General features: G+C 31.2%; 1 protein-coding gene across 1 annotated transcript in view; it reads right to left on the bottom strand.

The window, feature by feature from the left end:
• The window catches only part of LOC120342287 (dynein axonemal heavy chain 8-like), a 64,774-nt gene that overhangs the window by 20,816 nt on the left and 28,224 nt on the right, over positions 1-15,734 (bottom strand). Inside the window, exons 39-64 of the mRNA XM_039411061.2 lie at positions 15,220-15,392; positions 14,647-14,825; positions 14,059-14,246; positions 13,601-13,795; positions 13,011-13,253; positions 12,142-12,305; positions 11,736-11,871; positions 11,347-11,539; positions 10,753-10,872; positions 10,335-10,482; positions 10,013-10,143; positions 9,011-9,189; positions 8,603-8,746; positions 8,032-8,204; positions 7,307-7,499; positions 6,577-6,729; positions 6,099-6,239; positions 5,440-5,533; positions 5,002-5,150; positions 4,474-4,628; positions 3,839-3,992; positions 3,115-3,279; positions 2,034-2,222; positions 1,335-1,491; positions 1,104-1,261; positions 690-812 (exon numbers count right to left, since the gene is read on the bottom strand). Of these exons, the coding sequence (XP_039266995.2) occupies positions 690-812; positions 1,104-1,261; positions 1,335-1,491; positions 2,034-2,222; positions 3,115-3,279; positions 3,839-3,992; positions 4,474-4,628; positions 5,002-5,150; positions 5,440-5,533; positions 6,099-6,239; positions 6,577-6,729; positions 7,307-7,499; positions 8,032-8,204; positions 8,603-8,746; positions 9,011-9,189; positions 10,013-10,143; positions 10,335-10,482; positions 10,753-10,872; positions 11,347-11,539; positions 11,736-11,871; positions 12,142-12,305; positions 13,011-13,253; positions 13,601-13,795; positions 14,059-14,246; positions 14,647-14,825; positions 15,220-15,392 (4,197 nt within the window). The remainder of the gene's footprint in view (positions 1-689; positions 813-1,103; positions 1,262-1,334; positions 1,492-2,033; positions 2,223-3,114; positions 3,280-3,838; positions 3,993-4,473; positions 4,629-5,001; positions 5,151-5,439; positions 5,534-6,098; positions 6,240-6,576; positions 6,730-7,306; positions 7,500-8,031; positions 8,205-8,602; positions 8,747-9,010; positions 9,190-10,012; positions 10,144-10,334; positions 10,483-10,752; positions 10,873-11,346; positions 11,540-11,735; positions 11,872-12,141; positions 12,306-13,010; positions 13,254-13,600; positions 13,796-14,058; positions 14,247-14,646; positions 14,826-15,219; positions 15,393-15,734) is intronic.

Below are 15,734 nucleotides of genomic sequence, written 5' to 3'. Positions count from 1 at the left end.
TGGAGGAAAGTAAAATATAAATATTTCCATATGCAAATGCTTAGTTTTTAAATAGATAAATTGGCATATTTGTTGCTATTCCATTTTATTCAAGAGTCTTGCTGCACACTAACACAAATGTATTCCTGTAACGTTGGACTTCTTCTGACAAGCATTTTTTATGTACATAAATAATGGTCATCAATGATTTGGTCAGTTTTCAATTACGATAGGAGAAATAAAATTGGGTAAAATTGCCAGAACAATTAGGAAGCCAAGTTTAAATGTCAATCAATGATTATTCCACAGTTCAGTGAGTAATTCAAACAATTTTATTTTGTTATATAAGAACTCTGATAGCATCGTTCGCAAGAGGAATGAACGCTAGTTAATTTTGTGTAATCCAACTGATAGTTTTGTTGCTATTTTTGTAAAATTTTGATTCAGAAAATTTATAATGATTCCTGATGATTTTATAAACTGTCATTATTGGTTGATATAGACAGGAAGAAATCCAAATTGTACAATATGATATTTGAATTACTGTATATCTATTCAGCACAACTTCCATAAAATGAGAAGCAATTTTATTCAAAGTATTTTTAATATAATTGTGAATTAATAATACAAAAAACATATCATAGAAAACATCCCTAATGTAAGATTGAAATCCATGATGATATCATTGCTTTATCTATCCTGAAACGAACTTGTAAAGCTTCTTCTGCAGCCTTCAATGCAGGTTTAGCAGCTTCCAGCTTTGTTTCAGCAAGTTTTTTATCCACTGTTATTACATCTGCTACAGCCTGAGCCTTGTCTTTGACTTTTTGTACCTGTAATTGTACAGTAACATGACTAAACCATCATTCTTCGCTAGAAAATAGAACAAAACTGATGAACTGAGACAATATATCAACAGTAAGAACAAAATCTATAATTTCAAAAGCTACTACCGGTATATAATTTCTTTAAGATTTTGTCAAATACTGTTGATTTACAGACTCAAATTTTTTTGACATCTCTGATATTTGCATTGACTTCTGCAGGTGACAAATTTTTTGGTTTTGAATAAGTTTCTAGTAAAAGTCTGCTACAAACACATTTCTTGAATGCATAAAACGTACTTGAGCTTTAACTTTTTCAGCAGCAGTAGCTGATGCAGTGACTGTTATAAGCACTTCATCTGCCTTCTTGGAGGCAACAACAAGATCTTTTTCCTTTTCCACCAGTTCTGCAGACAGTTGATTCACGGATTGTGTCGCTTCTACCAGTTTGTCCAAACCTGTTGAATTTCAAATTAAGGCATTGAAAACTCTCTACAGTATAAAAAAATAAATAAAAAATTAAAAAAAAACCTGTATTCATTCTCTGAGCAAGATTCCCAATAAATTTCAACTTTTCAGAATATATTGTTTTATAGCTGTCAAGAAAGGACAAATACGATTTTGGAGTGACATGTGTCTGTCTACGGAATCGTTCAAAATATTCAATGCATGTTTCAGCCACTATATCCTGATAATATAAATACATCATATTTACTATCTGTACTAAGATAAGTAACTTTAAAATACCAAGTCAAAGTTAACATGAAAATACAAACTCACTTAATCATTATGCATTGGTTAAGGTCACTTTATAAATTGGACTGAAGCAATTTCAACTACTAGCAATTTGTTCCCATGATGGCAACACTGAGTTAACAATGACTGATTAAACTTAAACTGCATTACTTGATTAACTAATAATTTGGTGGCAGAAAAACTATTCCTCAAATATTTTAAATTAGAAAGACAGGCAGCCACCAGGATATGTTCACAATTTTGTCTCAGGCAGTTATCAACTATTTATTGAGATGTCAGGGAATGTATTCTGCTTAAATAAATACTGGTTTCAAGAAATTTCTACAAATTCAAAATCTTGTCTTGCTGTTTGCAATGTTTCATTCATTTTGCCCTACAAACACAAAAGTTTCCTGCAGATGAATTTAGTGTGATGAGCATAAAATTCAGATGGTCAATTTCCTGGCAAACAATTTAAGAAACGAATCAATATACCTGGAAAGATCCCATGACATGATACAAACTTTTTTTCATCTCACTTGTACACTGAATTTCAAAATCCGAAATAAAATGCTTTGCAACTGCAACCAAAGCATCATGTGGCCATCTCGAAAACCAGTCAATTGTGCAACCTGAAATAAGCCCTGGAAACTTCATTGATCTTGAGCGAAATTTTTCTCCAACCTGAATAAAGTTGAAAACTTTTAATTTCGTTTTGATGTGATTAATTGAAATATACAATTAAATGTAAGTCATATAATTCGACTTTTAAAAATACAAGAATTCTGCCAGATTTCACAGTATTTTCTTTTGAAGAGTCGTCACAAGAACTGTTAAATACTGTAGCATTATTGAAGTAAAGGACTGTGGGATTTTCATATCTCTTTTTGCGCTGATTTCCCTGGGGTCATTTTGTATGGGTCACTTTCAAAATTTTTTTTTTATCAACTGTTAGGCTTTAAAGATTCACTCATGGCTTTTTACGAGAGTATGCTAGCTTTAAAAACCACTTATCTAATGAAAAAATTTTATGCGATCAAATGCCCAAAAATTTGTAAAAAACAACCTTGAACTTGAGAGTAGGTGTGCCTAGTAGAAGAATAAGAATTTTACCACCTTTTACTAAGCCTGGCTAGGTGAATTTTTTTATATACACAACAAAAACTGTAATTTTTAAATTTTCAAAAAATGATTAAAATTTTCTGTTGTTTGTTTATTGATAGATACATATTTCTTATGATAACCAGTGGGATTGTTCCAATGCAACGACAGAATACATTTCTGAGTGCGCTGCCATTTCAATTACCGGTGATTATTAATGACTATTTTGAAGAGGAACACACAACTATACAAACACAAAATACCTGCATCAAATAAATATTCTGCTTTTGAATTTCTCGATTATGCAATCAATTTTCTGAATTTAGCAATATGATTTATAGGTTCTCTCTATATCCAAAATCAATTAACACCCACCATTTCATCAAATAATAGAAGGGCTCCATCATGTAACCGTCCTATTTTAAGATCAACTACAACTAAGCATGATTAACTAAATATAAGTGAATAAACTTACTGGTGAAAAACACAGGACAACATGAAGATTACTTTTTACTCTGCTGATAAAATAATCATAAAGATTTTCATTTGTAGGAGGACGCCGGGGATATTCTTTTTTCATGACAGGAATCAATTCATTTGTGATTTCATCGATTTCGTCTCGTGCAAACAAATTAGAAAGCTGGAAAGCAACAAAATATCTTTCAAGATTATTGTCGTAAATTGTTCAACTAGTTTTACAACTTTTCTTCAAACAAAGCTTTGGACAAGCACGCACTGATTCACAGAATTTCCACAATTTGGAAAGGTTACTTGAAAGATGTTTAACCATCATTACAGTGGTAACTACTACTAAAACAATGAGATAAATGAAGTTGTAGAAACAAATGAAAAAATTTCTTATAAGGAACGAAACAAGTTTAATGATTGTAAAGTGAAATGACATCATATCTTGTATTTATAATAATATACAAGGTTAAACCAAATACCGGACATGAGATGATAGGGCCCCCAAAATATTTGCGCTGTTGACATTTGATTACCTTGTGTTTAAAAAGAGAAGTCTACAATATATTGCTGCAATATTTGCAAATGGAAAGTATGTCTAGCAGAGAAGTTCGGTAATGAATTGGCTGAACAATAAAATCCAAGTAATCTAATCAAGTTGAATTCCTTTGCACAAACTTATGTTGCTAGACACAGTTGAGCTCTGCATTAAACTGTAACATTTTGATACAAACCTCTCCAGAAGCTAAAACATTATTGAGATATTCCAAAAATGCCTCTTCCTTAACTTCATTATCAGTGAATATGAATGTAATTCCTAATCCTTCTAATCCTGCATTCCTGTACAATATTTTCAAATCATCAAGAAGATTGCTAGTATTGTAGGATCTATAAATAAAAATGAAACAAATAAAAAAAACTATTTTCGTAGCCCTTGTACAGTCGAGCAAATAGCAAGCAACTAAGAGCAAGAATAAGAAGATAAACAGTGCCAAATTCAAGTATTAATTTACAATTGATTATGTTATATCTACGAATCTAGTCAATTGCTGATCAAAAGGCATTCATTTATGATACATCTAAATGTGATTTAAATGTCCACATGAACACTCTGCAGTAACATGACTTGTGATGATGATAGTATTTATGTAGCAAGTCATTGCCTTATATTATAGTCTCAACCACCAAATATTAATAAACACAGGACTTTTATGTTGTGTTCAATATAGCAGGGTGCCACGGGTCAAATTTTATCATTATTTATCAGACAACGAATATGCAAATGCAAGTAATTAGTCATCAATTACTAATTACAAGTAACTCAGTTAAAGTTTATTTTGATAATATTATGAACTTAATGTAAATATACCTTGTCAATGTAATTTGAAATGATTTATATCCAGCAATGAATGATGCGAGTCTTGTCAGAGATTGCTTTCCTGATCCACCCACTCCAACCAATAAAGCATTTCCTCTGGGAGTGTTCAGAACACGAGATATTTTGACCAAATGGGTCATTGCATCCTATGCATTAACCAAAATATGATTTGGTTAATTTACGATTAGTTAGATATTAAAATATATGAAAGTACCAACCATATAAAAATAAAATAGTTGACTAATGATAACAATGTTTTATTTTTCAAACCATAATAACATAGCTAAAAAAGATTTCGCTTCACAGGTCAATATTGATAAAAAAAATAGTGTTTGTATTATCACTATTTGTTTGCCTATTTCATGTGTAATGTTCACATGTTTTGACTGCGGTGCATGCTAATCATTATTTAATTCTGTATGTCATTCCAAGTACAAAATGCGAGATAATATTGTAAAAGGAGTTGAAGCAAAAATATGGAAACTAAACAACAGTCTCATAGAGGGGAGTAATCCTTACAGTAAAAAATACTAGATCCATCCCAGCTCCCCTAATAGCCTCATTATATTGAGTCATGAACATTTTTAACCGATCTCTCAATTCATCCATGGAATTTATTGGTTCATAGATTTTAGGAGCATCAAAACAAGCATCATCTTCCTCTTCTCCTAAAAGCAGAAATTTATAAATAGAAGTGATATTTTGGATAATTTGCCATTGCCATCATCTACTACTTGGATACCAATAAGTTCACTTTTATATCAACAATTTATATACCCTAACAAGGGTCAAAATTGAAGTTGTGTGCACTATTGCAGCATGTCTAATTGAACATGAAAATGCTGCGGACATGCATTTTTTGTTTATATTACAACAAAGCACGATCTATACAACTCTTTTGTTGCGTGTAACTAAGAATTCATAAAATCACCAAAGACCGCATGCATGCATTCATACCAGTCATCTCTGGGGCATCACGAAGAAAATCAACAAAATATGGTTCTTTTGCTAAATGAGATGAAAATTCAGCCCCAAGAATTTCTGTCCCAACCTATCATAAAAAAGTGATGTGTTAATAATGTCAAAACAAGACAAATAATAAACTAATCGAAGATGCATAAAATAAACTGTGAATACACACAATGAATGTTTGTAATATAAAGGTTGGTTTTGCCAAAAGTACTTCTTGCAGATATATTGCTTAGATGCCATATTCTGTATCCCAATGTATAGCTATCAGTATGTACTACAAACAAAACTATTTGTGAGTGCCAAGGATCACTTGGATTAGATCTATCAATCTGTAATAGAACCTACAAAGATGTGGCTATCATACCATCGTTTATAAATGTGGTCACAGTTTGAGAAAATTCTTAGCAAAGAATATAATGAACTCGTAATAATCATAAGCACCTTCAAGGATCTCTGTTACCAATGACATTTGAGACATGCAGAATCCTAACAGGATTTTACAAGATTTAGAAATAGAAGAACAATTGAAAGCGCATGTTTTTTTTTTTTTTGTGGAAACCTAAACTACTATATAATACACTTCTGGAATTTGGAGAAAAAGCATTTTTTCATCAGTCGCTATAAATCGATAAATGTCTGAATACATTTTTTAAAGCTTTGTGAAACCATGCAGTGTCTTGAGAGTTAACAAATCTATCAGCTATCACTCTTGTACATTCATGCTTCCAGAGTAAAATGATAGTTTCCTCAGATGTTCCAACTTCACTTGTCATTTGAAGCATACCCTGTAATAAATCATAACTAACATTATTTCAATATTTTCAGCACAGAACAAAATAAAATAGAATAACTAATATATACATCGTAGAAGATACAATGCCAAATCATTGAATAAAGCTAATTATAATATCCATGGATCAAATATAATGCTACTTAATAATGTAAAAACAATGCAATCTAAATTAACAGGCAATGGATATTTACTTGTGTTCTGACTTTTTTTGTAAAGTGAGTTAACACAAAAATATTAGACACAAAATCCAGGTAATAAAAAAGAATTCCACAAAGAAGAACAGCACATCAGGTACAATATTAAATAATGATCCCATTAGTATACAGTACCTGCCATATCCTACTCAAATCACGAAGATTAAATATATAGTGAAATTTAGCTGGAGTTGGTAGCATTTTTCCTTTCACCACTTGCCATAGTCTACGGGTTGCAGGAACTAACTTCACTATCAGTGACGTGACAGTCTGAGTGAAGTTTCTTTCCTGGAATTACAAGCAACAAATTACCTGATCAAAACTAAAGTGAAATAAAGAAGAAGTCAAATTGAAATCCTAATTGAGTAACTGATTCAAATCTGCAAAAACAAAGTTTTTCTATTCATTTTCCAGGTTCCTTTCATTTTGTCGTAAACTGAATTATTGGATCATTCATAATTCTTCTTAGTAAGAACTAGATTATTGCATCGTAAATGGTTTTCCAAAAGTTTTAAGAGCCACTGACACTAGAGTAGATGTTGCGGTTATGAGTAAGTTTGATTTTGACGAAAAGGATGCTAAATGGCTCTTTCAATGCTAAAGGTTGTCGACCCATGGATTAGACCCATGGATTAGATCGAATTACTCATAATTTATCATGTTGGCGTGAAAAGGCAAATTTTAAAATGACGAATACAGCTTTTTCATTTCATTTTGAACCTCACAAACTTTTGTCATAATTGATTAAAAGATTATAACTGATATTCAATTTAGGAGTAAAAAATACCAATTTTCGAAAATGCAATTAACAAAATCATGCCAACTTGCTAGCTGTTGTCCGAGAAGATATTAAAGTAAACTATACCTCACAAAAATATCCACATCCAATTGTTGAAAATATTTTATCAATTGAAGCATTTGATGGTAAAGTGCAATTGAAAATAGTGAACTGCCTCTTCAATCTTTGAGGAATATCATTCCTTCCACCACCAGGTTGTATCATTGCAGCAACAAATTGAATATCAACTATGTTTGTGAAATCTCCTGGTTTTTCCAGGCTGAAATGAAAATCATGAAAAAGTAAAATAAAAGAAGTAGTTTCCTGGCATCTAACTGTAGATTGAATAAATACAATGCAGCTTTCAAGAGGCACAATTTGGGCTTCATATTCACAAATTTACAAGACAGAAAGACAAGATATTATGTAATAATAGTCACACATTAAAAATGAAAACTGAAACATGAATTTGTTTGAACATGAGTTTGAATTGACATGTAGTGAAAAAAATTTGTTGAAGTCGATAATATAAAAGAAGTTAGAACTGGGACATTTTGAGACTCGCACATATTTCTGGATTCCTGCTTGTGGCTCATATACTGAAAAATATTGCCAAAACCTATCATATTACAAGTGAAGAGATTCAATTTTCTAGTATGAGTAAAATACATTTTCAATTTTATAGTAAAATATCACTTATATTATATTTTTTTTAACAAAGTGTTTATTGAATAAACAGCTCTGACTAACATATTTTCAGTGATTCAAAATACGGTAAAAACATTAAATTACTGACACAAAATCAAACCTACTTGAAGAACCCTTTGGCTTCCATTAGTTGTCGAACAATTTCGTTTGTAATTTGATCGCCCCATTCATTAATAATTGGCATATTGATATCGTCAACGAACACTGTCATTTTTTTACCTGCTGGAGGGCCAAATGTGGTTCCGACTCTTTTATCAACATAACTCTCAATCGTTCTCTAATTTATAAAAATATAAAGTAACTTCAAATATTCTGGCATGAGAATAATAGCTTCAGCAAAATTCAAACCTTTCCAATATGTTACTTTTGCAACTGCAAGTGTGAGAAGTGGATATATAATATCTGATACTTAATATTTTAAAGACTCGTATAATATACTGTAAAAAAGGTGCAATTTTGAGAGAGATTGCATTGTTTCATACATTTTCAATACATATTCCTCCACTGATCATACAAATTTTGTTAGTCACACCTAAGAAGGAGAGAATAAAAATATTCCATACAAAATTTCATCATACTCATTTAATCCTATGTAATTTATTCATAAACAGAACCTAATGTTAATTTTTCATGAACTGTGTTATTCAATAAATATAATATAAATCAGAATAAAACCTGAAACATAAGTGGGGTAGTTGCTGATGAAAAATTCAATGATTTCGTCATATGAACTTCTGGATTGTACTGAACATTCATATAACTTTTGATCATCACAGTTTTTGCAGTTCCTTGCTCACCTATCAGCAATACAGCCTTTTCCTTGAAATTAAATATGAGGATAATATGAAAATTTAATTATGAAATAAGTTTAATCTTTTTACATTCCTTGACAAACTGTGGGGGGAAAGTGAACCTGCCTCGTTCATGAAGCACAAGCCATTTAAGGATTCATTTTGAAAAACCGTTCGTTATTGGACAGCTAATTATTTTTTAAGCAATTTCATGGATAACTACAAACTACCGGTACTCGCAAATTGAGTTTGGCCTGGAAACGAGCGGATTTGAAAGTGGAAATTTTCTGACCTGTTTCATGATATTATGCATTAGGAAGTCCATTCGAACATTATCTACATTTGGAACAAGTATTGATAAATACTCAGGCACACTGTCAGTTGGATATTCATACACAGGAAGTCTCTTTGACCAGTGTTCCCATTCACCATGATCATTCACCATATATTCAAATATAGTATGTGATTCTCCTGAAATCAGAACAATATGAGTTTTTTATTTTTATCGATGTGAATCAGTTTTCAACTTCCATCCACTCAACTCTTCAGCATGCTCCACACCAATTTGTTTTAAATTTTAGTTCTATTACGTGTTCAAGGACTAGCCAAGTGACTCCCATAGTATTTGTATCTAAAATTATGGCCTAACCCTAACCTGGTACACATAATACGTTCCGGTGTCCGCCATCTTGGTTTGCATATTACAGGAGTACCATACTTTTCACACATAACAGTCTTATTCTTAATAATTTATATGGAAAAGTTTGTTATAATCAGGTATCGGTAGAAGAATGTCCATGCAATTTACTATTATGGCCAGCAAAGGGTTAATTTAGTGATAATGAAGGTCGTATTCTGAATGACTCTTCAACCCAAGCGATGCAATAACCAGTGGATATAAAGTGATAATAGCAAGACTGTGTCTATTCTGTTTCGGTTTTATCACCTTATCTGCCTATGATTAATCACTATTTTTTTGAATGCATCTATCTGCAAATTAGTGCTTTATGTAAAATTCAAAAACTCATGTGAATGGAAATTTGAAAAAAAAAATACAAATCGTGCTAATCAAATAAAAGTATGCTGTGATTGGACGACCCGTAGACGAAAATTACCGGTACTTTCAAAACAAATTTAGAGATCTGAATCTGAAACACTGACGTGAAAAAGCTTCTGGCGACGTGAGAGAGGAATGGAAATCAGCTATACAAGACATACACAGAGACTACTAATGTCTCATGATTCATATGCTAGAATTTGTCTGTGTATTATCAAAGAAGAAATATGGTTTTACCTTCTGGCATTGCAGGCAAATCCGGAACACCATGCTGTTTCTTATGTTCATACAAAAAAGTTTGAAGTTTTTCACGATCAGGTAATTCGAGTAATGCACCAAGAGACCACATAATGGCAAACAAAAAGAGCCTGAAAAACAACTTATGGTTGGGTAATGAACCTATGTTCTTCTGTGGCATTAAATAATCGTACTGTGTTTTTTCGTTGTTTATATTAACAAGCCTTTACAACATAAAACAAATTAAAAAGTAAATCTCACATACTTCATCAATTCGATCAATTTTCAAAAGAACAAAAAATCAAATAAATATCTGTTATACCTCTCGAGATGTGATTTTTTCATATGCTTATATCCATCTTCTGCTTCAGGGAGAAGACCATTGATTAGTTTCAATGCCTGTTGCACATACATACATTCGAGCAAGTCCATTGTTGGAAAAAGCATTGTGGACATATATTGATATGTTGCTGACAAAAAGGCAAAATCACACAAGCTAAAACAATTCTTTTGCAAAAAGATTAATGTTATTAGAATAATTTAATTATTTAAATTCGATCAAGGCTTTACAGAAAACACATGCAACATCTTGTATTGATCTAATTAATACTTGTATAAATGATAATTGGTTACAAAAATAAATGATAGACCACGAATATCAAAATTTTTGTCGATGAATATAACATTTGATAAAATCTAGGAATTTAGACTTTAAACAAATGATGACAATTACTAATTACCCGGAAAAACAGATTCAAAAGCAGGAAGTAAAACTTCAGACATTAGATTTGGAAAATTTTTCAACCACGCTTTCGTGATCGGTTCCCAGTCCATAATAGACGAACTCATATAGACCATTCCTGAAATATTGAAACAAGTGTATATCATATTATTCAGCATGGAAGGAAAATGACATCAGCATAGGGATGAATGTCCCATACTTTACAAAAAGAAATCAAAGTACTTGTATTATTGTATTTGTATCATTAATATTATATATTAGGTAACCCAACACCCAATGACATAGTTTATATTATCTCAAGCACAAATACTGTTTTAACTATTCCCTTTTCTAATAATGTTTTGCAGGCAAACAACAAAAAGACATTTGGTTGTAATCCTCACCTACAGAGAAATCCCTTATGAATGATCATATTATGATCATCCTATAAAATATTTTTTATCAGAAGTTTTTTATTATTTCTGTAGAATAAATATTTGCACAGTCAGTACAGAGAAAACACCCATAATGAAAATGATGGATTTTTATACAAATTGCAATGAAAATTGAATTCTACTTATCAGTATCCATCAGGTGATTTCAAAATACACACCATTCCTTGAAACTGTTGCTGGTGAGGCATTATCAATATTATGAGGTTCAAATATAATTTTGCAGTTTGGTGCCATTGGTATACGATCTCCATTAGCAAGAGTCAGGGTTTTATTGTCATCCAACACAGAATTCAAATTTTCAATCCATATTGCATCAACAGGTCCATCCAAAACCAACCAAACATTTTCGTTCTGAATGTGTATTTGGAAATATTGTCAATTTTTTTCCACATGTAATAAGTTATAACACTTCTACCAGGCAGTCTTAATTTTAACAATATCTTACTATGCTTGCATTCCCATATTATCTGAAAATACTATTGATTTCATGCGAAGTAGATAGATGTGATGGCCAATGCATTGGACAACAACTGTAACATTAAAGTACCTTTTTAGTTTTATGAGTTCTTCTCCACAATGTACTAAAAATACCATCAGTCCAATCATTTGTTGCCACATCAAGCAGTCCAAACATTTGTGATGCAGTGATAGCTTTTGGATTCATTCGCATTTCTCTGTGAGGGCTGAAATATGACAGATTTATTTTAATTACTAGTAATAAATTAAAACAAACTCATCTTTACGTTCGCATACACATATTAAACCCAAATACCCAATAAATTTTAATTATGTTGTAACTAGAATTTGAAAAATGTGAATTGATTAGGAATATATATGCTGGAATAAAAAAATTTAAAAAAAGCATAAGCTAATGACTTTCATCTCAGCTGGTAATAACAACTAATATACCAAATTCAATGTAGTAGTTCGAAGCCAATTTCCCCCTGACAAACCTGCCACATTCAGTCATTGTTTTCATCAACGTATGGATGCATGTTGTTTTACCAGATCCACTTGGTCCTAATGTCATCATACCATGTCGTACTCTTTGTGTCTCATACAATTGAATCAACTTCAATACCCAAGGTGGATGAAATATCAAACCAAATTCTTCAACCTGATAATGGGGGCAATTACTTAGCTAACTGTGTGTGGATATGCATAAGAATCGATAATTGTTTTTGAAAAAGCAAGATACAGAGTAAAAATTACACTTGCATTTGTCAAGTACATTTCACCTTTCGTATGAAAAAATGAGAATACCAGATATTGTTGCACATTATCACAAATGTAGTTAACGACCGGAATAAACTAATAGGCATTTGCATATAGTTCCAGAACTCAAACCATAGCATTTGGGTAGAAATTTTTTTGCCATCCCCATATTCTCAAAATATGATTTTGATATGTATCAAACAAGGCAATGAAACGTAGTACTCTCATGATAGTGGTGAGAAAGTTTTGGTATCATGTTTTATAGCTGATTTCAAACATCCTACATAAGTAAACTAATTCTCTCACAATGCTTTGGCCGGAATTTTAAATAGCACCAATCAAACAGGGTATGATTCCAAAAACAGCATCCATAATCAGTTTCAAGGTCAGGTATGGGATTTGCTAACCAGACTACCAATGTTTCTGACCAGCATTTTCTTTAAGCCTATTCTTTGCAAAAACTTGAGGTGAAAATTGTTTTTCACTTAGTCTTACCACACTCCACTATTTCTCAGCTAGTATGTTTTACATTAGTTCACATTAATTTTTTTATATGTTTCAGTGTATGGTAAAAGCACATTTCTTGATTAGATAAATGAACAAATACCTGATGTAGTATTGCAGCTTCAACTGCAGGATAACCAACTTTATCGAGTATAATTCCAGGAAACAAATCATTTATCAGTGATAGGAATAAAGGTTCATCTTCGTCAACAAGTTTTGATAAATTCATATCCCGCAAAATTCTCATTACAATAGTCATTTCAGAATCTTCAGGATTTGATCGTTTACTTGCACCGAGAGTTCGCAATACCGATAAAATATTACGTAACCCAAAATCATAATGTACCTGCACAGTAACAAGGTGAAAACAAAAATCTCAAAAAATTTATAAGTTGGGGAAATTTCATATTTAGTTTATCAGTCGGGTTTTTCATACCATCTCACATTAAGTTGCAGAAAAGAGGCATCAAAAAATACTCACAAATCAGGCTACAGCAGAAAAGAGTTTCATGGACAACACAAACTAATTTTCAAGATGATAGTGTTAGAATTAATTTGAATAAAGCACATATCCTTTATCATTTTCTTGCATATCAAGTAGGTAGTAGTTTCGTAAAAAAACAGTATTTGCACTTTCAAGATATAAATTTATCTAGATAAACTACGGTAATTTAAATTCTCCGACTATATAACCTGTTTGGTAAGTTGTTCTTCACAAAGCTTATACAAAGTATAAAATTTTCTTGATAAATGAATATTTTCAACAAATCCACATGCAGCCAATTTTACTCTCATTATAATTTGTCGATCTGGAACCATCATGGCAACTAGACGAAAATTAATTTTCAAATTTTCTGGTAGTTCTTGTCTTCCAGCATATCCTGGATTCTGAAACAATGATACTCAAGAATAAGAAGTCAACACAAGCAAAATCACAAATATTCCTTGATTATTGAATAACTGTCTTTCAATTATATAAATATGAAAAGTAAACAATAATCAAATATTAGTATGAAAATGATTTTTTTTCGAACATTCTTATCATGGTGAACATGATTAATTTGTTACGCAATAAAAACACAAAACAATTTAAATAGAACAACAAGCAACATATTATCATGAAGAAAAATATTATGAATATGCATTATTACCATGGTCAAAAACAATCCAAATTCAGGATTCAGGGAAACAACATCACCATCAGTGAATATAAATTGTCTCTTCCTTTCTTTCTTAGCAACAAGAACTATTGAAATCTGCTGAGCAGCAACTGACAGCACAGGCAATTCAATGCGATTAAATTCATCAAAACAACCCCAAGATCCTGATTGAGCAAGTCCTATAAAAAAAATAATTATATGAAATGAATCAAATACAAAAATAGCAAAAATTATTGACCTAATTTTAAAATAATTTGAACAGAAAATGTTAAATGTTTGAAAGAAATTAACAAATATACTATCTAATATAACTAATACTACTATCTAATATGTTCAGCTGAATATAAATGACACCAATTTCAACCTAAATGAATATTCAAAAACGGCATTCGTGTAGTAATAATTCTGAATTTTATTCAACTAAATTCTTTGTACATTCCTAACTACCGTATTTATTATCTCATGATTAACAGAAGACAATTTTCAATTACTATTCACAGAAACTCTTTTATCTGAACATGGAATATCTTTGAAAATAAACTCCAAAGGTTTGAGAAAAAGTAAACTCACGAAACATACCTTTGTAGATTCTCCCTAATCCACGATAATCCATTTGATCAGAACAATTGAAAACAACAACATATTTTCCAAGGCATTTCCCCATATCCTTGGTTGTTTCTGTTTTTCCAGTTCCAGCAGGGCCTGCAGGTGCTCCTCCTAAACTCATTCCAAGAGCCTGGGCAAGTGTGATGTAGCACCTGTATTATTTGATAAATAATATTTGCTGAAAAAATATTATTAAAATGCCTATTAAGAGTTATAGAAGGATTTATAATGGTTCCAGATTGGTGGTTCATTGTTATCATAGTGTTAGTTGAACAGGAGTCGACACAATTATATTAACAAACGTTTCTAAGATAGAGCAAAAACAGAATAGATAGAAACAAAAAAACATTACAATACATCATTTTTTTATCATAGGAAGTGTTTATAAAATAGTTTATGTAAAATCTACATATTGAATTCTGATATATACCAAGAATACATACAACCAAAAAAACTAATAACAACAAATAAATTGAAGCAATTCGTCGCATAAATAATTTCAAATAAGCTTTATTATTCAAAATATTCTTTAATGATATATCCAACCTGTCAGTGAGTGGAGTTATAACAAGTCTATCAGTGCATCCAAGATATTCATTTTGATAACTATGATCAACATCAGTAATAGACACAACACATTTATCTGTATCTTCTTGAAAATAAAATCTTGACTGTTTCAACCATTCAAAGTCGATAGGTGATTTGATATGCATTCTCACCTATAATATAATATTTGAAGCTTCAATATGAATGATACAGACACATTGAAATGCTATTTTTCTCTTGTTTACGTGACTTCATATAAACGAAATGCTTAATTTTAAATTTTTCCACAGTTGCAACACACATAGCAATATCAAGAGGAAAAAAACTGCATGTTCACAGAGTATATTCATATTTTGTTTGTATTGCAGTAGATCCTGTAGAAGCCCATATATATATATTTTATATACCTCCAATTATTCCCTGTAGCCTTGCTATATAGATGCTTTGCATTTATATTCACATAGACCTCCTAAACTTTCTATTTATTGTTCACAAAAGCTATGAACTGGGATATT

This window comes from Styela clava, chromosome 1 (assembly GCF_964204865.1).
Source record: "Styela clava chromosome 1, kaStyClav1.hap1.2, whole genome shotgun sequence".
Lineage (NCBI taxonomy): Eukaryota > Metazoa > Chordata > Ascidiacea > Stolidobranchia > Styelidae > Styela > Styela clava.
This window is presented reverse-complemented; position numbering and strand designations above follow the sequence as displayed.